This window comes from Lycorma delicatula, chromosome 1, assembly GCF_047948215.1.
Source record: "Lycorma delicatula isolate Av1 chromosome 1, ASM4794821v1, whole genome shotgun sequence".
Classification (NCBI taxonomy): domain Eukaryota; kingdom Metazoa; phylum Arthropoda; class Insecta; order Hemiptera; family Fulgoridae; genus Lycorma; species Lycorma delicatula.
Genome location: NC_134455.1, coordinates 110,764,546 through 110,791,368, shown reverse-complemented (window position 1 = coordinate 110,791,368; position 26,823 = coordinate 110,764,546). Strand labels below are relative to the sequence as shown.

The following is a 26,823-nucleotide window of genomic DNA, read 5'->3' as shown; positions in this document are numbered from 1 at the left end:
CAGGCATCTTTGAATCTGTTGAACCAGAATATTTTACCAGCTCGGACATTTATCCTTAAAATCTGTTTTAAGAGTTCATATGTCTCCAAAGTTGATTTCCTGGTTTTCAAACAAAATTTGACACAAACTCTTTCATTCATTTTGTGAAATCAGTAATATGCCAAGAACTAAAAAGATGTCTTCACTCACCAGGATGCCTCTCTCTACTAATGAAGATATTGCAATGATCTTTTCAGGATATTTCAAGAACAGATCAAGCTTCTCCTTCCACACCTACAGGCAAACCTATCCCTCATATTGAGCAGTAATGCTATCTGTTTTAAAACTTTCCACTCACACCTCATACAACTATTAAGATCATAAATTAAAAAAATGATTTTCATGAAATTAATCTTCTTTTTTAAATACATACATATTTCAAACAGTTTTGTTAAAAATGAAAAGATCAACAAAACAAAACTACCAATCTAGTTTCAAAATAAAATAGAATAATGTAATAACCACAGTTGTTGCCTTGTTAAAATAATTTATTAACCTATAAAAGATTCAAATTTCAAATTCAAATTGATGTAAACTACATAAAAAAATCCACAAAAAGAGAACCAAATGACAGATGTATTGCACTTTCTTGGTAGGCGAGTGTTTACATTTTCAAAATTGTTATTAATAAATAGTTTAACAAATGGAAAACTAGCAGCAGAATGTAATAATTTTGTTGAAATTAATTGAAAAATTACTTTACTAACTGCTTTTCTATTTTTGTGATTCCCACAAAAATACTTTTGAGAGCTCTCTGCTTCTTTAGAATGGTTTTTTTTTTTAATAATAAATTAATTAAAAGGATTATTCAAACATTTCTGAATTAAAGATATAAATGGTCACTATCTCATTCATTGAAATAAGATGAATTATTTTGCTACTATTGTAACTCCTACTCCTACATAACTGCTTTGGTCCCATATTTAAATGTAAATTGAGAATATTTCAATTAAATATATTATTTTGTTAATACAGTCACTGAATTTAAACTTTACTTATTAATTAATTACATTTTCATTGCTGTTTTTTTTTCTGTTTTTTGTGCATTTTTCAAGGTAAGGAATTTAAAATTAACACTATTTGTTTTAGAAAATAATAAATTTTCTAGACTACAAAATACGGTGCTCATTTTCTCTAATACAACCAATATATTACAGATTCAATATAATTAAATAAAATAATAAAATTTAAGTGATTAATTCTAAAATAATTTTGTCAACAGTAAATTTTTTCTTAAAATGTTTAGTACCATATCGAGATAATAAAAGAAAAACAATTTTAATAAAAAGATTGCAGTGAATAATGTGCTTGCTTACTAATTCCAGAAATTTATCGTAGAAAAAAGTATCATCATTGCTTCTAGGAATGTGCTATCATGACATGACAAAATATTTTTAACTCAGTGTAATGTAAGAAAGAAGTTCTTTATCAGAGTTTTGACGTCGATTCCATTGTTTGACCTAGTCATATGATGTCAATGTCATAGATCATGAATAGAAATTTAGTCATGTGGATCAGATATATTTTGAGTTTTGAGGTTGGTGCAGTTGTCTGATCTAGTCATCTCCTATTTGTGTACCAGATTTACTAGTAAAATAAATCTAATCACAAATATGAGATATGACTTATAAGATCCGCTAATCAAATCTAGTTACATCATATTATTCAACATACCAAAAGTCAAAACAAGTGTAAATTTTCACATTCAGATAGAGTTGTATTTCATCTGCAGAACACAATGTTAGTGATATATCACTTCTACAGCAGTGATGCTAAACTAACTTCTTCTGTTCTAAACATTGGACTTTCTATAGTTCAGTCAGATTTACTGCAGAAAACTTGAAAATGATAGGTATTGCCCATTGAAAAGCTGAAGATTTCTTAGTAAATAATGAGATATAATTGGTGAGTTTACAAAATATATTCATATTCAAAAAACAAAACTAGTTGCAGATATAAGAGATGTATGAAATATATAAGAGAATATTTTGAGTCATTTTTAGCATCTAAACATCCATTCTCTAATTGTAAAATTGTAAGAAGGTTTAATTGCCCATCAGATTTAATGTGATTGCTAATGGAGAAGAGTTGGCGAAAAATTTTTTAAGCATGTACAAGTTGAGTTTAATTTAAATTCAATTCCTTTTTTAAATTAAACATCATGTGCAATCAATGAAACCAACTGGTAACATAAAAATGTAAAAATTTATTTAAAATTTGTTTCATACTACTGTTGAGCAAATCATTTCATTAATTGTTTACTTTTTGAAAGATAGAGTTTAAAAGAGATGAAAAAAATGACTTTTGTAAAAAAAAATTACCTTTCCAGACTTTTCTTTTTCTCAATATTTTGGTATCCCTAAGTTTAAAATACTTAGATTTGATAACCAAACTGTGAGTGTATGATCGTTGGTATCTATTCCTATTCTACTCATGAAAGAAGTTCATACAAACATAAGTCCTAAAATGCTTCGTTTGCGAGTTACGGCTAGTAAATGATTTCATTAAGATTTCAGCTACCCCTAAAATACTGCATACAAAAAAAAATACATTCTTGTGAGGAATTAATTGTCTGCATTATGAATGCAACTGAGCAACTTAAGGACAGGCATAAAGAACTAAACAGAGCAACAAAAGCAGTATAGAAGCTCGCTAAGAAATTTGTTGATAATAGTGAGCTCATTTATGAACATTTATTATAAACTAGTATGTAAAATGCTTTGATCTAATGTACACTTTCTAAATAAAATTCAAATTTTTTTAACTTTTCTTTGACTTATTCAACTTCTTACACCATTTTGTTCAGAATTAAATTCCCTACACATTTTCTTTAAAAGTTTTGTCTTTATTACCCATTTAAAAAAATTACTGTACAGCAAACATAAAAAATACAGTTTTTTATCCCAATTTATTGGTTTGCACCCCAGCTTTCTCAAAAACTACTGCAGATACTGGTTCTGGGACCTATTTTACTCAATTTTTCATGTAAAAAGCATAAGAAATCACTAATTCTGCTCCTTAACATGATAAAAATTTCAGTACAACCTCATTTCACTGGGGTGGTTGAAATCAGAGCAAAATCTTTTACTAGCTGTAACTTCAAACGAAGCATTTTAGGACATATATTTATTTATATGAACTTTTCCTTTCTTTTTTTTTTACATGTTTTAATTTTATTCTTATTTTGAGTTCAAACAGACCCATATATTTCTTGTTCACAACAAATATTAAGGTAAGAAACCAGCATTTTGAAAAATTTAAGAAAAGTACTAAACGGAAGCAATGTAAAGAGACAGCCATTAAATCTTAAATGAAGAAAATACATTATATTTCCCACAATTTCTGATCAATTTTCTGGCCATTAGAAAACAAATTGAATGTCAAATTGGCACATATATATAAAATATATATTGTGACTGATTTATAACCAATTCCCTGCAAAAGTTACTGAAGATAAATTGATAACAATTTGTATACATGTTCTTCTTAGACCATAATCGCACACTATGATGGAATATTTGAAATTCCAAGTTTAAAGCACTAGAAAGGTGGAACAATGAAATTAATTATTATTTTTTTAATTTCTCATCAACAAATGAAGATATCAATTTGATTTTTGGTGTACGTAGTTTTCATGTGAATATCTAAAAATCAATTTCTAGCTTTTTCTAAATTCAAATTTGAAAGTGGGGAAGAAAGGTAAACTTTTTGAACAATAATTACAAATTTTCCCCATTTCTGACTAAATTAAAGGAGATATTCACTGGATTTGGGCTTGCAAATACTTATCAAATAAATATCTAAATACTATTTTCAGGTTTTTTGATTTTGATTTTTTAAGGGGTGCAACAGTGTATGGGCCGTGGCTCAACCAATGTAGCCACTGTCACTGTATCTATTAATAAGCCATACAACTGACTGCATCTGCCTCCGGTTACTTGAAACATGAAATAAAAAAACAAAGTAAAAAAAATTGACTGCGATGGGAAATGCAAGAGTAACCATACAGTGAAGCCACAATGGAGATGTTAATATATATTACACATAAAACATTATTTTGCAATAACAATCCAATAATAAGCAAAGATAAAAATAACAAACTGAAAAAAATGTTCAATTTTATCAATGTAAAATTTATTTTTAATGTAAAAAATTGTTCACTTAAGTTAAGGGGAAAAATTTTGACAGGCTAGCAAAATAACTATTAAAAAAAGATCATCAAAACTGGTCTAAGTAAGACTTCAACATATATAAAAGAAAAAATATAAGTTAAACTGAGAGCTGAACTCACAGAACTAGAACTACCTTATTTTTTAAGTCGGTGAACAAACAATGAAATGTATACATATTATTTATAGTTTACATTTAATAGATATAATAATACTTGTGATGTAGAATACTACATCATAAGTATTATTTTTTTAATCTTTGAACTGGTTGCTTCATTCAATTAAAAATGTATACATACTATTTATTTAACTGTACCTTAAATAATTATGAACTTACCTTTCCTTTACTAATTATAAAAAATGTATCACCACGAGCACCTTGTCTGATAATATAGTCACCTTCATTATAAAAAGTCTGAAACAAAAATAAACAGATTTTAGAACAAAAAAAAATTGTCAATAAGTTTAACAATCACAAGCTAATTCGATACTGGATCTGTCTAAATTTTAAAAATAACTATATATAAAAAACAATTGTTATTTAAACAGTTTGCTTAATAAACAAAGTTGTTATCTAAATAAATTTGCTTTACTTATATAAGCCATCAGACATAATTGGAATTTCTTATGGCTACAATATATAGTCAAACTCTTGAATTACAACAGACACATCAATCAAGATTTTTCTTTTTCCCAGATTCATACTGATCACAATACAGCCAATTCTTGTAGTGAACAAAAAGGAAGTGTCACTAGTAAGGCTGAAACATTGATTGTATTTTGATGTGTTGAAAATACCGGCATGCAACAAAATATCTGGCTCAATGCAGAAGGGAAATAGAAACCTTTCACTCTGCAACCTCACAGGAATGACTGGTGTCTAATGTCTGGCTACTGATGACCATTATATTATAATACAATAGTATCTAATAAAACAGTAGGATATACCTATATCTACAAGGGTAATGTTATAGAAGATAAATATTGAAAAAAACACACGCACAAACACACCTTTATTCAGTTGTATGATAGCATCACTTACATCAATAACATTATTGAATTCTTACCTCTTCTAGAACATCTGATATTTTGATTAGAGTTTCCTCAGGTAAATTCTTGAAAATGGGAACACTAGAAAAAAAATAAATACAAAAATTACTAACATGAATAAAAAAAAGCTTAAATAAAAAAATATACCCTACAATTATGTATATAAAACACATACAACAATTAAAAAGATTTTTATCGATCTCCGTGGCTGAGTGTTAGATTCTCGGCCTTTCATCCTGAGGTCCTGAGTTCGAATCCATGTCAGGCATGAAACTTTTTTTTATACACTATAAAATTTCATTTCCATATTCCACAAATAAGCTTTAAAGCTTCTATGTAGTTTCATCAATCAAAAAATAAATTAATTAAATGGAAAGAATCTACAAATGGGACAAGTTGTCAGTCTTAGCTGTTACTGAATTTTTAAACGTTATAATTAGTTTTATTTCAGTTTGAATGCCAGTATTGTTAATGTAAAAATTAATAGCAGTGTCTCAGGAATTTTACTTTTCTTTAAGATAACATGATACTTCTTAACAATGAAATACTAGAAAAATTCCATTTCAATAAATATTCTTGTCTATATACTCAGGCCAACATTTCTAAGTCAATACAATTAATTAAATTCTGTTGAGGTAACCTAAGTAATTCTAAATAAAAGTATCAACCTATAAACCACGATCTGTAGGATAAAACAGCAGCTAAAATAACAAGTAAATAACAGCAATGTTAATTACACAATGATCCAGTATTGCGTGACTTAATCCAATTTTTTCCCCAGAATAATATTGCCTTACTCCAGGCTGCAGTAAGCTAAATACCCAATTACAACTTAGCTGTTGGTCTTATCCAATCTGTTTATAAATAAATAAATATAACTTTCTTATTTGAATCTATGGATAGCTACCAAGAAGAGCAAGCAAATTTGCTGGAAAACTCACCTAACTATAAATAATTGGATGAAACATTACAAAATATTAATGATTGCAATATTTATTATAATATATATATATATATTATATAATAAAATTTAAATTTCCATAATAACTTGAATATTTTCCTTTTTTGTTGCATGTGACACAAAACAATATTACAATCAATGATTCATAATCATATTTTATTAAGACATTTCAGTATGCAATTTAAGAAAAGTTATTACTCATGTTAAATCAATATAATATTTTTACAATTTTTGTACAAAACATGTTTTTGAAATTTTGAATGGGGATTCTCATCCCTTGCTGACAGTAAGATTAGCGATTTATTGAATAAGGATACATTCTGGCAATAAAAAATTACAGAAATAATATTCTATTGACTATGGTAGAAAATATGAGTACATTTTGTAATTTTGACCTTAGGTAATTTCCTCTTTCCTCTTAATGAAACTCTTTTTGTTTTATTTTTACGCTTAGGTTTAATTTTATCTAAAAATTATTTATGAAGCTTCCCTTGGCAGTTTTTTTTTAGTTATAGGCTCTGTCCAATCATGTCAAAAAGTGTTTTTAGATTTATTAAAAAAGAATTCAAGAAAAGGTAAAGATTGTAAATAACTTTTGAGTAGAACACTTATTTTAATTTTAAGAGGTCTCTTTCAACAACAGAAAAAAATTATGATACCCAGAGGAGTATAAGTTAATTTAGATGTTCATTAATAAGGTTTAACTATAAAAAATAACTTACTGTAGTCAAGACATATAGACTGTCTTGTTCTTGGAGTTCCTTAAGCAACAACTTGCATTTTCAATATGGTCATCTTTAAAAACCAGTTTTCAATTAACTTGTAGAAGTTTGGACTTTCTCAAACAGTAGTAAATAAATAAAAGAAAAGAATCCTCAATTACCTATTTCATATATTCTGATTTATATTTCCCATTACTTATTTATAATTTCTACAATTCTTTCTAAAACAAATCTCATTAACCTCGGATGCCTTGGCCCTATCAGCTATTTTTTTTTACACAATTCTGCTATAAACTTATTTAATTAAAGGCTCCTAATTTCATACTTAATCAATTACCTAATTTTCAATATCCTCTATGACACCACAGACAATGCAGTGTTACACTATTATTCTAAACTTTCACACGATTATTTAAAATCCTCACACATAATTTTCCTATTTTTTTTACAGATTTTTGTACAGATAATAAAATAATTTTTTTCCATATATTTCAATCCTTTTTTTTTCTAAAAACAAAAACTTTTGTTGCATTTCACTAAATCTAATTGCTTCTCAAAATTTACAAATGACATCTAAATAATTACATACATCCTAAGCATATCTTCTTAGTTAATATCTCTCATCAAATAATTTAACTCCAAAGAATTTTCAAAAAAATGAAAATTGATGACCAAAAAAAACTTAAACTGGGCTTACAAGCAGTTTTGAAAGATATAATCGAAAAAATTAAATAAAAAAACCTAAACAGGATTTATGATGGGCATAAAACAACAAAATATATATGTTTTTAAAGTTTATTAATGGAAAAATAATGATTTACATGTATTCTTAAACATAAATAATGAGTGTATCGGAGCTTGACATTTACAGAATAACTGATCGTTGATGGAAAGCAACCTTGGTGTTCACGTGAATGGGAAAGCATAACCACATAAAGGAGAGCGAGAAAGAGTGAGAAAGAGAGAGAGAAAAACACCAGTTGTTATGAAGGTCGTCTTGCAAAGGGTTACTGCCGAGGGAGACAGCAGCATTCTGACCTGCTACACATTGGTCCTTTCAAAAAAAAAAATATACTAATTCCAGGTGTTTCTAACTTACATGTTATAGCGAATAAAAATATATTTCCTCTATCAAACTATTATATCACAATTTTAAGTTTCAAGGCTGTAGGATAACTATAAATAAGGGAAGTAATTTAAAAAAAATCCTGTAGAATTTGTATTAACCAAATCTTGTTTCAAATATGTGATACGAAGATGGTAGAACCAATTTTATTGAGATACAGGAAATTAATTTCATATATTGATGCAAGAGGTTTTCTACCACAATTTTGAAAATTTTCATTAAGAATTCTTTCTATACTGTAATCTCTTTAGGGGCGAAAAATAATAATAATCATTCCTTTCTTTTTAAATAATTATATCAAAATGTTTATAAGAACGAAAAAAAATGATATCCAAATAAACCACAATAACTAACGTTTAACTTTCTTTCTTGGTGAAAGTGCTTTTTAAAGATAATTCCATATACTTCACATCATATGAAGTAGTTCTTCAAAATGTTCATGCAATACATTTAACCAAAAAGTTATGTAATATCTGAAACTAAAAGGCTTAAAAGTTGAGATTATTATTGAAAGCTGCTACTTTTATGAAGGATTTTAACTTTTACTTTCCTGGCATCATAAGAGTTATGTTGTAAGGACAATATAGTATCAATATCAGGACAATATCAATATAGGACAGTATCAGTCAAAAATTGGGGTAAGGGTTTCTTTTGCATTTCTCAACGTTTTATGACCCAGGGACACAAAAAAAAAAGTAGAGGATAATGTTCATTGTTGGTGTGTTTGAAGCTTAATAACTTTTGACTGGGTAAACCAATTATGATGAAATTTGGCAAAGAGACTCATGTATATGGGTCAATTTGTTGGTAAAAGTTTGGGGGTCAATATCTCCAGTTGGTGGGGTAAATAGTTTCTTGGGGTCAATTTTTCTGAAAATTTTCCTAATATAACTCCACTTTATAATAACTTCAGTACATGCAGACATACTTATCTTACCATTTTAAAAAGAATTTTGCCACAAAATTCTGTCCTTCCAAAATATTGAAAAAACTGTCTTTTTATTATTGCATATTTTTTAAGCGAATGATTTTTATATATTTCTGAGCATACTCTTAGTTCAAATGGACAAAAAAAATTTTTTTGGCAATATTGAGGGTGAAGAACTGATTGAAGTTTAAAAATACTGATTTTTTGAATATTTTAAAACTCTTCTTTAGTTTATTTAAACTTTCAATCAATCAATCCCCTGGCTTGTTCCCTGCTTGGGATCAGCCCTCCTGATGCTTTTATGCCACTCTTGGCGATTTTGGGTTATTTCTGGCGTTAAGCCCATCATCAGCATATCATTATGGATGGTTCGCATCCAGGAGGTCAATGGGCAGCCTCTGCCCTCTTGCCTTCCTTTATGGCTAAAATCTGTCGGGTCATATAATCTTCACTTCTATGCATTACATGTCCAGACCTGCATAAACGGCTTTCTCACATTTTTTGCTGTATTTCAGCTACTTTAAAGGTCCCTCAGATGTACTTGTTTTGGATTCTGTCAAGTCTTGTAACACCACCTGCCGATTGCAGCATTTTCATCTTCATGACATGCATTTTTTGCTCTTCGCATTTCCTTATTTCCCAGCATTCGAATCCATATAGCATTGCCGATCTAATGGCTCAGTTATACACAGTACCTTTACTTCTACTAGGTATTTTTGCGTCACCCACCGGGTTGGTGTAGTGGTAAATGCGTCTTCGCAAATCACCTGATTTCAAAATCGAGAGTTCGAACATTCAAATCCTAGTAAAAGCAGTTACTTTTATATAGATTTGAATATTATATCCATGGTTAACAGTGTTCTTTGGTGGTTGAATTTCAATTAACTATACATCTCAGAAATGGTCTACCTGAGACTGTACAAGACTACACTTCACTTACACTCATACATAATATCCTCATTCATCCTCTTAAGTAATACCTGACGGTGATTCCTGGAGACTAAACAGGGGAAAAAAGGTATTTTTGCATCACAGAGGACTCCAGAGAGCGACCTCCACTTGAGCCAGCAAGCCTTGATTCTATTTTCTAAACCTCTTTCTCTGTTTGCCCTGACATTGACTGTGAATCCAAGGTACTTAAATTCCTCTACTTTAAGGGAGTTCTTTCAATAGTAGTGTTGCTGTTGTCACCAGAGAAACTGCAATGCATATATTCAGTCTTTTTTCAACTAACTAGTAGGCTACTGCCTTCCAAAGCCTTACATCATCTGTTGAGGTTGTTTTGGATTTCTGGCAATAATTCCTCTATTAAAACCACATCGTCTGCATATAAAAGTGTCCATGGAGCCAGTTTTTGGAGATCTTTTGTGATGCAGTCCATGACAATGCTGAAAAGCAAGGGGCTCAGAGTGGGTCCTTGGTGGACCCCTTACCTTGACCTCAAAACTATCACTTGTACCCACTGGTGACACCACTCATGTTGTTACATTATTATACATGTCTTGTATGATACTGATATATTGCTCTGATATCAATTGGGTTTTTAGTGCTTGCCATATGAGCTCGCATGGTACTCAGTAATAAGCCTTTTCCAAGTCAATGAAGACAAGGTGGAGATCTTTTTTCAGGACTTTAAAAAGTCCTTCATCAGTATTCTTACACAGTGTATGACACCCATGGTGCCCACTCTGGTAGTAAAACCACACTAAAATTTAATCATAATTCACTCTCACCACAAGAAAAAATCTTAAGTAACTTTTTATTGATTATACATTTTTCAGTAGAATTTATTATAAAGTCTTCCTTTTAACACAATAAATGTACAAAAAAATGTCTGGGAAGATAGCTTTGGAAGTGGGGGAGCAAGAGAAAAGTAAAATATATCGATTTTAATTTTTTTTACTTATTTCATCAGCATTTTTTAAACAGTTTAATTTTTTTAGGAGCAATTTAAGGAGTAATTTCCAAAACGAAAAAAATAATTCCTTTAAAGGGCAAATTTATTTGAATTGTTAATACAAAAAAAATCTCCAAGCATAAAATACACACTGCAAAGGAGTTGTAATGACTCAAATTAAAAACAATAACTGAAAGTGGGTTTACAAATCTTTACTATTTATTAACCCAAAAATTAAAATTTAAATTTAAAATAACTATAACTGTAGAACAGCATAAACTACAACTAAAGACAGTAAAACCTAACTAAAACATGATTACAAAAATTAACTGATGTGATAGAGGTGGAAGTGTAAGACGACCCTTTGTTGAAATTGTTTTTTTTTTAAACAAAAAGATATATAAAAAAAAAATCAGCCGTTAGACAGCTTTATAACCCACAAAACTGTTTTTTTTTATTTATTTTATCCTGTAACATGATATCGTGGGAATAAAATTAACTGAGCTTAGTACAAGATACTAACTGTAAAACTACCAGAACAAGATACAGTCACTAGATAGTTGAAAAAACTAGATAATAAAAACAAATTAATATAGATGCAAGTAAAATACTAATAAATTTATAAATTACAACATTCAGTTTCAACTGATTAATTCATATGCATTTACATCAATGATAGAGGTATAAAGATGTAAAGTATTCAGCAACAATATTGTAAACAATTGCAGAAATAATGTCATTATTACTTTAACATATTAAATATAACAGAATCAGAGAAAATCATTGTTAAATATAATTATAACATCTCATCGCTAAATACTTTAATAATTTACATTTAAATAAAGCAATAAAATAATAAAAATAATTAATTATAACGTATATTACGGAATATTATACATCAGTATTTAACATTATATAAATGTAACTAATTAGTTCTATGTAGAGAATGACCGGTAAGCAACATATAACAATGTAGGTACAATGTTTTTTTTTTACGTATATCCACGTACAGAAGTGGTCGGATTGAAAGCATTGATATTTTCGCGTCGATTGAAAGCATCGATATATTACAATTAATACTGTAATAATATGTGTTTATTAGCATTTTTTTCAATCGGCGCAGAGATTGAAAATATTGCAGTATTGGTCCATTACAGTAAATGGACCGGGTCGCTTATCTCCAACCTTATTTAATGTGATAAAAGAATTCTCTAAAAGATTATGAAGGGAATCAAGAAAGAAAAAAGAAAATAGATTGTATAAGATTCGCAAATGATAAGGTGTTTTTAAGAGATTAAGCAACGGGTAATTATATATTACACTGCGTTCGGAAAGTCGCCGTACAGTATGCTTTAGAATTATGTGATGCATTCTGTTTTTTCGGCGTTAAGTTGGGTGTTCTGTGGGTTTGTTGGGCGTTTTTCAGTAATAAACCAAGACATCAGTTGTTGAGTTATAACTAAATGTGCTTCGTTTCGATTCGTGTTGTTTGGTTTATCAGAATCAATAGTTGCGAGAAACGTAATAGTTCTTTCGGTAAAGGACGCATTTTTCTCGTTGAATAAGTCTTTTATGGAGGTGACAAAGTATACTGATTTAAACATTTTTTCTAGAAAGTTTCCATATACGCCTACTGCTCACTGCAATGCAGTTCGAACTCTTATCGAAAACTTTCGGGCAACAGGCTTGGTTGAAGACACTGTTTTAAATAGAAGACTACCTAAACTACACGAGCAGAAGCTGCTTGATGTTTCGGATGCTACGGCCAAAATTCCATCAAAGTTAATGCGTAAGTTAGTACAGCAACAAGATATCAGACATACTACCGCAAGTAAAGCTGTAAGAAAAGAACTGAAACATTTCCCATACATATTGATAAAGTAAGCTTCCACTAACTCGAAATAAAAAAGTAAAACAAAAATCTATCATATCTTATCTGGTTAAAACAGAATAACTTTCAAGATATTGTACAACTTGACCGTAATATCATTTGATTATTTATTATTCCCTTAGAATTAAAAATAAATGCCATCATTTTTAATAATGTGTTCATTTTGTCAGACTTTCATTAAATATAACAATCAGCTTTTATCAATATATCCACCTGGATAAATACAAAAAAAAAATTTTTGAAATGGTAGTTCCCACCTGGGCATCGACTTACTCATCCCATACTTTAATATCTAAATAAACTTAACTTACTAACTTTCCATGCTTAATACACTTTAACAAGTACATTCACTTTTTTAGCCCAACCTTTTTTCTGTACAGCTGAATGTTGGATTCAATTTGTTATTGCAATGGCTGACAAACAACTCGATTATAGGTTTTCTTTACTTATTCAAACATAATTCTGTGAATATAAAAGGACTTCTTTTGAGGCGATGTGCATTGAACCTCGCCTAAAGGACAAACGTCTATAAACGATTTTTGAAGCATTACAAATCTAACAACTGTTAACAATTTTTTTTATAAAGGAATTCTTTATAATTTGTACATCTGCCATTTTTCAGGTAAAACGTTTTTGAATGAAACATATCTTGCAATTATTCTTTCACTTCCCTTAAACAGCTGTCCACTTTTTTATCTATTTATATTTTTAAACACCATTTAGTATTCATCCTTAATACACATCAGACCCACTGAACAACAAATTAATATATCATTTATCGTCAATGTTATATACGAGTTGACAGTGTTGCCAAATGTACTAATTTTATGATCTAATGATATAATTTCTTCTTTTCCAAAAATTAATACTATATGAATTTAATGAATGAATGAATAAATAAAAATAAATAAACAACGACAACATCAAAAACAAATAAGCATCAAACGTGTTGACAATATTAAAAACCGAAATGAGATATGAATGAAATTAAGAGAAAACAAAACTAGGAGGAAGTGATACCAGCCATTTTAAATTAGTATTCTTTTAGTTATTAAATTTTAAAAGAGAGAACGACCTGGTGATGACCACGTAAATATTTTTAACGCGAATTCAGAATATAAAAGTTATGTTGAACGAAAACAACATATACAATAATATTGCATTGCTTTAATGTTACCATAAAAAATAATATTTTACGTTTACAAAGCTTTTAAAAATCATTAGAATATATTTTATGAGACATAAAAATCATGCAAAAGGACTAAAAAAAAATAAAAAATAAATAAATAATTCTAAAAAATATAAAATAAATGTAAATATGCTAAGATATACATTTTATAGTGAAATCAAGAAACAATTCACACTAATGCATACATAACATTGCACGCTATCATAAAATTAACATGTAAGTTAAACCTGAATAATAATATTTTCTTTTTTTTTAATGGTACTGAATCTGTTTATCATATTGCATAAATAACCTTCTAGGAATGAAGTCGATTTCAAATAAACGAAAATTATAATCATATAGTAATAAATAATAACAATGAAATGTTATTACTATAGCTAATTCTTTTGTCATAAAATAAATACGATAACATGTTATTTTTATATATATATATAACGTGGTTTATTTACTAATCACCAGTTTCTAGTACTCTTGGAAGGAGAATAAAAATAAAAATTTACTTACTAAATACATTTGACAACTGTAGCCTTCGTAAATATATTTAAAATTTAGGTTTTAATGAATATCTACTACCTCGTTTAATATAAAAATCGATTTTTATATTGTCCATGGATTGAGAATTACACGTTAAAAGAATCGTAAAGTACAGCCGCAAATGAAATACAAAGGCCTGCCAAACTGAAACAACCTGATAGCTCATTACTCCCGAATTCTAAACTATTAATAATACAACCAATTTCTCAAATACAAATATATTCCTCAATCGCTCCCCTTGAATAAATTGACTCAAAACAGGAATCGAGTTTAAGATAACAAAATATTACAGATGCCAAGAAGGATTATAATGGTCTATAAATAGTATTTACTTTTTACAAATTTAATTCACACGCGCACACACACGAGAGTAATTTTATAAGTAGTGTTTTACTTTTACCAATATATGATCGTGTGTATGTGTGCGCGCGTGTGTGTAAAACACGATTGCTTATTGCGTAATCACATGAGGTTAATTATTTTTCCACAAAATAAGAAAATCACCAATTATAAGGGGAGAGAGTACCTACACAAGATGAGGATTATTTTCTGTAGGCAAGTGGATTGGCTGGCAGTGCTGCCCTCTACCGCTTGGTTCATTTACTACAACTCTCCCTGATCAATTGATAAAGTAGCGTTCATGAAAAACCATTGCAGCGGACAGTATGATTGTTTTCTGAAACCCCACTCAACACTTTAGGCATATTTTTGGATGGAAAACTAAGAAGCAACGCACTAACATCAAACTCTGTTTTTCCTATTAAAGAAAACAGCGACAGAGTTTCAATGCTTCGAGAAGTTTATGGGAAGGATGCTCCTAAGCCAAGCAAAAATTTACGAACGGTTTATCCGGTTCAGAAGTGGCTAAATGTTACTTGAAAATGAGCCCCGTTCGGGTCGCCCCTCAGTGTCCAAACAAACAAAAATGTTCAAAAAGTGTGCGATTCCATCGTGATTGATCGTCGCAGAACAATCAAAAAATTGGAGGAAATAACTGGAATTTTCTGGAGTTCATGCCAAAGAATCCTAACTGAAGATGAGGCAAGTCACAGCAAAGTTTGTTCCAGGGCTGCTTTCCGATGACCAGAGGGAGAACCGTCTGAAAGTGTGCCAGGAATTGAAAAAACAGGCACAAACTGACCCGAATTTTTTGTCAAAAGTCATAACAGGGAATGAATTTGGTGTTATGGCTATCACCTTACAACAAAACAGCAGTTCAACCAGTGGAAGACAGCTTCATCACAGAGGTGAAAAAAAGCAAGGCAAGTGAAATCAAATGTAAATTCCATGATGGCTTGTTTTTTCGACATCAAAGGGTAGTTCACGTTGAATCTGTTCTTCAGGGCGCAACAGTGAACCAACATTAGTATCTGCAAGTGCTGAAACAATTGCGTAAGCCAGTAAAAAAAAAAGTCCAGAATTATGGCGATCAGGGACTCTCCTGATTGCCATAATTCTGGACTTTTTTTCAGCTTCTTCATCATAAAAACGCGCCTGCCCACACAGCGTTGAAAATCAATCAATCAATCAATCGTTTTTGACGAAAACGGCATGAAAACGGTTTCTCATTCCCCTTATTCGCCCAACCTAGCCCCCTGTAACGTCTTTTCATTTCCAAGAATGAAGAAAAACCTATAGGAAAAGAGTTTTCAAGATGTAGAAGAGGTTAACAAAAACTCGCTAGAGGCAATTAACAGCATTAGTGCAGAACGATATAAAAAATGTTTTCAACAGTAGAAAAACCGTTAGGACACTTATATATCATCTAATGGAAATTATTTTGAAGGGGATTGATGTTTTCGAGATGTTATTTTAAATTTAAAAAAAATAAATAAATAATTGTCTCTTTTTCTTATTTTTTTTTGTAGCCACTCGAATTTTTATATATGAAACCATTTTTATGACAGTCGTTAATTTTACACCATACATTTTCTATCACATTCTATTAATAAATACACAATCTGGCACCAATTTCAAATAAATTGGAGTTTTATGTTTATCAACTCATAGTCAAAGCCATAATTTCTTACACACTTGAATATAGAATAGTAAAAACCAATGTAAAATAAAAGAAGGACAAATGTGTGAAATGTCTCGTCAATAGAAAAAATATTTTTTTGAAATACTTTATGTTGAACAGTTCAAAAAATATTACACACATCTTCTAACTGTTAAATATAGATAAGGAATGCAACTTGCAGCACGCACACCGAACAAGGCCATCAATGCATGAAGTGCATATATATCTTTGTCTTACGATCTTAAAGCCTTACTCGTAAGTCAAAATCCTTACCGTAATGTTATAACGTAATTTAATGTATAACTTTATTTTTAAATTAAATAAAATATACACCTCAGTAAAAATAAAAAAGAATAAATAATTTACAATAAAGAGGCTTAAGTTTCCTAACAATTAAATATTAATCCAATGAAAATAAACCAGCTTAGATTAATAAATAATTAAAAGGAACAAGCTAATTACTCAATAATGAAAGTAACAATTAAATTTATATCCTTGTATTATAATAAAATAATGAAAGAAAATTAACAGACAAATTAATGAAAGTAAATTACTTCCTGGAAATACTATGCAAGTATAATAATAACAATGAATAATTAGAAGTAAATTAACATTATTCAAATAGCAATGAGCTCAAGCTCGAGAAAAAAAAATTGTACCCAAATACTGTTTTTTACACCACCCTAGAATCGATTGTGATTAGTTTACAATAATGATTATAGATTTAACTACTCCTGATTAAAGTTTTTTTAAAAAAAGGCCTAAATTAAAAAATAGTCCATAAATGTTTGTTGAAATCAATCTTTACAGAAAAAAGCTGACAACAAAGTTGTTATACTTTCCTGGCATTGGTTATTTATTCTTGTTTGTTTTCTCCAACCAGTTTTCCCAGTTGCTCCCGGGCGCGCGTGCGTGTGCGTGTGCGCAGGCAAATGCAATTACCGCTACCGGCTTGCTAGGCCTGACGTAGTTGCAGACGTAGTCCAATGTAAGTTTAAACGTACCGGTAAACATGTAGTCTGGAACAGACTGAGGTCGACTACTCCTGAAACGTGTAGTTAATCGATACCCAACCACCAAAGAACACCGATATCCACAGTTTTGCATTCAAATCCATATAAAAGCAACTGCCTTTACAAGGACTCGAACCTTAGAACTCTCGACTTCAACTAATTTTGCGATGACGAGTATAACCACTAGACTAGCCCGACGGGTTTTATTTATTCTTATATAATTAAAAAATAAAGATACATGAAAAAAGTCTAAAAAATTGATATATTTTACTTTATTTCGGCTTCCCACTCGCCAAATCACCTTCCAAGAAAATTTCTGGATTTATCTTCGTTTACTATGTTAAAGAAGAAAGTGAAGAAAAGACTTCCAATGAAAAATTTACAAGCGGTAAAGAGTTACCTAAGATTTCTTTAATGGTGGCGGAGGTGATTTATGATAAAATTTTATTGTAAAATCATCGTTAAATATTACAAAAAACTGGATAAAATTTTTAAAAAATCAAAAACAAAATCAATATTTTTTACTTTTTCTACTCCTCCACCAACACCATCCAGGAAAACCTTTTGATTTTTCCACGATTACTATGCTGAATGGAAGAAATTAAAAATAAGCTAAAGAAATGTTTTAAAAAATGTTAAAAATCGATATTTTTAAATTTGATCAGCTCCCCCATCCCCAATATTGTTTTTTTCTTGGGCTACGTGCACTAGTACTATTATGCTTAAGAATACAAAGAAATTCGGTTAAAAATATAAAAAAATGGTTTTTACAATTTTTGGGAGAGGAATTTTGGGGCAAACCTTTTTTAAAAATGGTAATATAAGCGTGTTCAGCTGGCGGCGTATAGCTGTGCACTTGCGTGCGAGATAGATAGAATGATAAGACGGGTGGAACAGTTAGACAGATAGTCAGTCATTCCTTAACGAAAACATCTCGTATAGCTTCGTACTTACATAGTATGCAGTACATTGTCAAAGTAGTTCAGGATAGTTAATAGCGCGGTAAGTCAACCGTCAGCCTATGTGTACAGCAATACGCCGCCGGCTACACGCATGTACTGACCTTAATATAAAATGAGGTTATATTTGGAAAGATTTTCAGAAAATTGATCCCAAAGAAACTATCTACCCTACTACTTGAAGATATTGACCCCAAACTTTTACCAACAAATTATCATAGAGAAGTCTCTGTGCCAAATTTCATCAAAAACGGTTTACCCAATCACAAGTTATTAAGTTTCAAAGACGCGCGTTTGTGTATATGTACACTCAAACACACACATACGAAACGAAATGTAAAAGGACGTAATAACTTATTTGGGAAGTATATAAGATAATTTAAAAATTTATCACGTACTTTTTAAAATTTTATCATATTCATTTAAAAATATATATGCAAAATAAAAATATCAGTATAAGAAAAATCGTCAAAAACATTTTTACATAAATAGATGCACCATTAATAAGTGTTTGTGTATCTCATAGAGTACAACAATTTAAAATTCTAAGAAAGGCGACAGTTGTGACTAGAATGGAAATTTTATATGATGTCCACAGTTCAAGGAGGGAGACAACAGACAGCGAACGCGTACACTCTTGGCGTTCTAGGGCGATGGCCGCACTGTTCAATGCTTTTATTATATAAAATAACGTGAAAGTTTTGTCCTTGCAAATAAAAAAATAACACAAACAACGACAAGGACTAACAAATTCCTTAAATTATACCAACCTGGTATTCCACATACGGTATCAACTTTAATCCAATAAAAAAGATTAGAACATAAAAAAAAAATAATTTCAATAAGAGACGTCTGCTTAAATTCATTCAATCTGCAATGGTTTCAAAGCGTGCCATATAAAAAAGCTGTGGCTTTAAAATAACTACCTAAAAAAAAACTTTACACACATTAAAGATATAGAAGCCAGGTAGAAAACTAACAAAAAACCTGGCAATGATGTTTGTTAAAGTATTATAGCATTTACATTGAGCTTAAAATTGAATTATCCCTAAATTGAAAATTATTAGTACACTTAAGACCTTAATTTCTCAAAAATGTTTAAACATTTTCCGTTAAACAAAAAGAAATTAATGAAGTAAAACAAATTCAATATGTTCTAAAGAAATTCGTTTTTTTAGAAGTACAATAAAATGTATGACAGAAAACAATGAGAACTTTTGAAAAATACAACAAAAAAAACCCTTTCGGTAAGCCGCAAGGCGGAGGTAAATTTCATCGGTGCTAAGTAGGAGATAAAAAAGATTTCCACCTTAAAGTTAACTTCAAATTGACTCAATAAGAAAATGGTTGCATATGAAAAAGTTTCATATGTTTATCATACGACAAGCTCAATCTTCTTACTATTCCAGCAACATTTTAATCATCCCTTGCCGTAAGGGTTGGTCATATCAAAACTTGTTTATATATATATATATATATATATATACAAACATAAACATTTGGACTGACGGGTCTAGAGAATACGAAACGCGAAGATATGTCGAAATTTTCCGGAAGTCGAATCATGGTACCCATTACAATAGGCAGCTTTCTTATGAAATTTACTAAAAATTTATTGACAGAAACCTAACCATTACAATTAAAAAATATAAAATATCAAATTATCAAACTACCTAATATCAGTTTTTGAAAATTAAGTCAGGTAGATGGCGTTCTCCTCTATGTATGCACTCCAAGCATATGTATCCAAGCTGCCGTTGAGGTTTCCCATTGCTGCTACAACATCTCAGGTGGGATCCACGAATTACTTGTTCGAATCCACCCATTGCCTTTGGTTGACTCATAAACGACACTCTTTAGATATCCTCAGAAAAAAAATCACAAACTGACAAATTCGGTGATCTTGGGTCCAAGAAATGTCACCGAATCTTGAGATGACACGGTTACCAAATAATTCTCGCACAGCTATCATTGATTGCTTTGGAGCGTGCGACGTCGCACCATCCTATTGAAGCCAGGCTTCTTGCTGGTATGGGAAGTTGTTCAATGCAAGATTGCATCATGTGAACATACCGATCCCAAGTTATAGACGTCATGATCCACTCATCATTTTTGAAAACGTATGGTCCGATGACCCCATGTGACGAAACTGCACAACATACCGTTACTTTGCTGCTACGTAAAGAGCGTTCATGAACTTCATCGGGGTTGCTGTCTGCCCAGTAATAATAGTTCTGCTTGTTCACGTAACCTGTAAGATGGAAGTATTCCTCATCTGACATCCTCAGCTTGTCTAGAAATTCATTGTCCTGTCTACTATAACTTTTTGACAGAAATCAAAGCGGAACTGGTGATTGTTCTTTTTCAGTTTTTTCACGATTTGTAACTTGTAAGGATGAAATTTTAAGTGGAAGTGCAGAATTCGGCGAACAATATCTCGGGAAAACCCGACTATATCTGCTTGTTTACGAATTGGAACACCGTGGACTCTGTACAACTGAAACCCGCACAGCTTCAACATTGTGTGGAGTAGGAACACTAGGTTTAGGTCGTCCTGACTGTTTCAGAGTAGATTCAGTCTCTTCAAAGTTTTTAATCCACGTTTTTATCGTTTATGTTTTGATGAAACACTCCCTAAATTGTAATGCCATCGGAACTCTCTCTGTGTACCTTCCAAATTATCGTTGATTTTGTAAAACATTTTTATATCAAAAGCACGTTGTTGACCGTTCCACTGCTCCAGAATGACTGAATGGCAAGGTTGCCTTTGCGTAAAGCAAAGGGAATTGGCTGTAACTGTAACTGGCTACCACTACACATTTCAAAATTTCCCGTTTTTTGCGTCACTTAGATAAAAACCAACAGATTGAAGCAATCAAAGATTAGAAAGATACATAGAACTCTACATTAGTGAGTGGGGAAGATACTGTCCAATAACCCACAAATGAGATCTGAAAATTGCTCCTACCCTGATAACAGTTACTCTAGACAGGTAATTTTGACATAGTTAAAAGTTAAGACATTTTTAAAATAAAAATTTTTAGGAGTGAGGGAGTAAAAACCTTCTTTTTTTAATCTTACAATTTTCAGTTGTATTTAGATTTACCAAATATTAATTTTTACTATAAATTTAAAAAAAAACTGTAACTCTTTTCAAGAGTAATAATAGCACCTCATATTATACTTATTAGGGGATGAGGAATGAAGTGGTTTCTCGTTATCTGCTTCGTCTAGCCAAATATATAGTTACATATCAGCATTCCCAGCTCACTAAAATGGAGGGGGGGCAATTTTATGGTAAAAGTTTGGGATCAATATAACCCTATTTTACATCAAGCTCAGTAAAAGCATAAATGTTTATCTTACCATTTAAAACAATTTTCCCTCAAATTCTCCCCTTCCCTGAAAGTGAAAAAAACTATCTTTTTATTACATATTTTTTAACCAATTTTTTGATGTTTTTTTAAGCATAGTAGTAGTGCAAGTGGGAAAATATTGCCCAATATTTACAAATTTTTTTGGGCAATATTGGGGTTAAGGAAGCCAATAAAAGCTTAAAAATATCAATTTTTAAAAAAACTTTTTAGTTTATTTAAACTTTTAATAATATTACAATAAAATTTCACCATAATTCACCCCATCTCCAAAAAAATAAATCTTAGGTAACTTTTTATTGGTTGTACTTTTTTCAGTGGAATTTTTTTTCAGATTCTTTCATTTAACATAGGTAACGTAGACACACACAATTTCCTTGGGAGGGAGGGGAGCAAAAAAAATAAATCGATTTTTTGAATTTTTTATACTTTTTTATTCATCATTATTTTTCCACCATATAATAATAGATAAAAAATCCCAGAAAAGTATAACTGCTTTACTGAAAGCTTTTTCTTTTATAAAAAGCACCTTAACAACAATCTCGAAATATATATATATTTTAGAGATGTGGTTGATTTAATGCATACTTTATCAACAATTCGATTAATCTTAAAACTAAAGAAAGGAAACATAAAATATAGCGAAATACTATTCCTAAGAGATTTGTTTCAAGTATTTTTTTCTTTTAGATCCTTAGTTTTCCCTATCTTATATAACAGATGAGAAAAATAACATTCGTACACGAATTATTAAATCAGTGTTATTTAACAACAGATCAATCTATAAAGCTAAGAAATAAAATAATTTGAAATTATATTTTACAATTTTTTATTCAAAAAAATTAAACCGGAAAACTTTCTAATTGGTCATCTCAAACTTACAAAAAATAAAAATATATTCTGCAACATTAATGTTTATCCAAATAGATGCCAATTAAAAGTAAAAGATCCAGTTTAAGGAACAGGTATTTTTATAGTTAATAATACACAACTATGTACGAGTAAATAAATAATATCCGGAGAGTACAGAAAAAGTAATTTATTTAAATCTTAACCAGAAATAGAAACAAGTTAATTTATTATTTATTTAATATAAAATTATAAAATCCAATTTAAAACTGGGGAAGATAAATAAGGTAATAGTATTTAATTAATTTAAAAAATAAAAATAATATGTAAAAATTAACAAAAAAAATCGTAATGGATCCACCATTCAGAAAAATAATTGAAATTAATATAATTCTTTCTTTTTATAAAATCAAAAAATTAAAAATAATCAAAATTATACTAAGCGAGCCATATTTTCAATTTCTTATATTACTGAAATATGGAAAAAAGATTCTGACTCAAATGTACCATAACAAAAATATCTGAAAATAAATATGATTTTTCAATAGGATGGCTAAAATAATTATGCAATCAATATTATTTATATATAAATATATAAAACAATACGTCATGACTGATTTATAATCATCGCCCAAAAAACTACCGAAGATAAATTGATGAAAATCTGTACATGTGTTCTTATGGTGTAAGTGGACACAAGAAAGGATTTTTTGAAATTCCGAATTAAATGGTTAAAATGGAGTAATAATGAAATTTATTATATTTTTTTTCTTCTCCAGTAACAAATGAAGATAATAACTTAATTTTTTGTGTGTGTAATTTACATCTAAAAACTAATTTCTGATATTTTGAAATTTTAATTTTTAATAAGGGTTATAATGGATTTTTAATTTTTTTTTTAAATAGTCTGTTTTTTTAATTTGTCGGTAATAAATGAAGATGTCAACTTCATTATTGGTATAATATTCATGTGAATATCTAAAAATCAATTTCTAGATTTTTTGAAATTCGATTTTAAAAGGGGTGAAGAAAGGTAAATATTTTAGAATAAAGATTGCAAAATTTCCCAATTTTCGACAATATTAACGAGATATTCACTAGATTTGGGCTTATAAATACTCTTCAGATAATTATTTAAACAACATTTTCGGGTTTTTTGAATTTCAATTTTTTTAAGGAGCTCGAAGGTGTATGGCGCGGCGACTCAACCAACAGCCACTACTACTCTTGTATGTGCAACGCGACTGGCTGCACATGCCAGAACAGGTTTATTGCGAAATGCTATTATATTTTTGTTCCACTTGAAGTCGAGTCGCTCAAGTTTATTGTTTATAGTAATTAATCTGAATGTAATTAATTATTCTTTATATTCACCTAATTTATGTTGTGAGATTACTTAATGACGTCACCTGTATTCAGGAGAGCGATATTTTTTCTATGAATGGGAAAATAATGTTAAGAACTTTGATAATCAACCCTGCCGACAAAACTATGGATATTAATTAACATTAAGATGAAGAAAAAGGAAAAAGATTTGATTCAGTGTGCTTGAAAAAGTAGATTTCTCTATCTTAATCGGTTTGGTTTCGGAAATACATATTATTATTTTTTGTGTATGTTATGTTCGTTCTTCTTTATTAAAAAAAAAAACATCATAAAAGAATTCTGAGAAATATATTTATTTTTTAATACTGTCGACTGTTGTTATCCAATCCACCGTCCATAGGCATTAAGGAGCCTGTTGTCCTATTAAGAAAAAAATCGCTTGTTTTACGTACAGAAAGCTCTCTTTCTTTTTGTTAGTTTTCTTCTTTATTTTTTATATCCAAAATAATAAAAAATTAGAAATAAATTTAATCGTAAAACAACGTAAAAAACTAACTAGTAAAAACATTTATTGTATACAAACCTTTAAATTACGAATTTGTTTTATGTTTACATAAAATTATAAACAAACCAACACAAATTACTTTTTAATTCAAATTTGGTGACGATTTTAAAAGCTGAATTTTAAAAAATGAATCAAATGAAAATGCTTTTTTTGGGGGATTTTTAACAAAGTTTTTTCAAGTATGTATTATTTGTTACTTTTTTTAATTTGATTTTATTTAAAATTTCTCCGCTTATGAAAAAAGCCATCGCAAGAAACTTGAAAGGCGAGAAACCTAAGTTTTAATAAAAACAGGAAAATTAAAACTGTTTAACGTTGTTAAACAGTACTAAAAACTACGGGTTTCCAACTAATTTTCATGAGAAAATAATTTAAATATCAGAATGAGAATAGGTTTGTGTAATCAAGCCGTAACAATTAAATACTAAGCAATGATAACGATAAAAAAAATTAAAATTATTTTCAAATCCTATATATAGATAGATTTAATCGTTATTCGTTAAAAAAATCTCTCACTGTAGTGGAAATATTAAAAAAGCTACCCTGGGGACTCACCAATGAAACTTCTCTCCAATGAACAAAAAATTAATTATCGAAAAATGATCATTTAGTCGTAAGACTTATTAACATACAAAAAAAAAAAATACAGACGGGTCAAATATGAGAAACTCATTATTTTTAAAGGTTTATTATAAATATGGAAACTATTACAGGCATGCGTATTAACACAAATATTTAGAAAACCAACCGGGTTGGTCTAGTGGTAAACTCGTCGTCGTAAATCAGCTGATTTCGAAATGAGAGTTCTAAGGTTTAAATCCTAATAAAGTTAGATGCTTTTATTAGGATTTGAATACCGATGTTCTTTGGTGGTTGGGTTTCAATTAACCACACGTCTCAGGAATGGTGGCCTGAATTTCTTCAAAACTACACGTTTACCGGTACAGTTACATTACACTGATAAGCCCCTAAAATATTTAAAAAAATAGATTTAGGAAAAAAATTACAAGCCTGACTAATTTTTTTAGAGACCTAAATTCTAACCGGTAAAGGGAACTTAAGCCCAAAAAGCAAAACAATCTTTTTCTGTTTTTTATTTATGTAAAAATTCCGGATATTACGTCCAAGGTAGAATGGAGATTTCAGTCTTAATAGAAAATTTTGTGCCAAGTCGGGATTCTCGGATCGAAAAATCGCGAATTCTATTCATAGTCTAATTATTACCGAAACCGTTTTACCCAAATCGGACAGTGCCTTCTCCTCGGAGGCCTGGCTCTCATATATTTATACCATCTGGTAAAAAATAAAGATAAAATATTTTTCAGATTTATAACCTCCCATAATTTTCTACATATGAATTAAGCGACACTAGACTGTTTCCTGGACTAATGAAAATGTTAAAAAATCCAAAAAAAGTTAGATTACGCCTTCTTTGATTATATGCGACGCCACTAACAAATTTAATTGAAATGTTTTTGAAAAAGTTTTTCATGAGACCTAAACAAAATAAAAAGCTCGTAATGGCGTGAGGTTTAAGGATGAAACTTTTCTGTTGTTAAAGAGAATAAATAATATTATATGCAGTGGCGGCTCGTAGCAAAAATTAGAAGTGCTGCTACAGAAAATTTTTTTCTGCGCCTTTTCAAGGCCATGGTTAAAGTTTTCTGTAAAACAAAAGAATCGAATAAATGAATCAAATACAATAGCTGGAAGGAGGATAATCATATAATTCTACACTTTATCATATTTAAGAATATGGTACACGATTTTTAAACACATTGTGCTTAAAAACGGTATTCGGTTTAACCGAATAAATAATAAAATATCAGTACAGATAATATTTCTTAGTATTATTAGATAATAACATAATAAAATGTCCGCTTAAAAACACTGTAGTCCAATTGTGATTAATTTAAATTTCTATGTACACAGAAACAAATACATAATTTGTTTTTACTAACTACCTTCTCTTTCGCCCTTCCAGCGTATTTTTGGATAGATTTGGCAGTCAAAGAGCCCTTGCTTTCCGTCATCTTCTGACCACTACTGAAAAACCGACTAAACCACTTTCATATTCCTTCCACCGACTAAACTAGAGAAGGGAACGAACAAGGAACGTTCCATACACACGCGGAGTAATAAAAAAACTACCTTCCACAAGCACGCCAGCGTCGGCACTGCGGGAGCGACAGTGCTTTCCATCTCTCGCGT

At 29.9% G+C, this 26,823-nt stretch overlaps 1 protein-coding gene across 2 annotated transcripts in view; it reads right to left on the bottom strand.

Annotated features, from left to right (window-relative positions):
- The window catches only part of for (cGMP-dependent protein kinase for), a 617,480-nt gene that overhangs the window by 39,616 nt on the left and 551,041 nt on the right, over positions 1-26,823 (bottom strand). For both annotated transcript variants that reach the window (XM_075359091.1, XM_075359082.1), the window contains 2 exons: positions 5,276-5,339; positions 4,546-4,623 (listed from right to left, as the gene is read on the bottom strand). In XM_075359091.1, the coding sequence (XP_075215206.1) occupies positions 4,546-4,623; positions 5,276-5,339 (142 nt within the window). The remainder of the gene's footprint in view (positions 1-4,545; positions 4,624-5,275; positions 5,340-26,823) is intronic.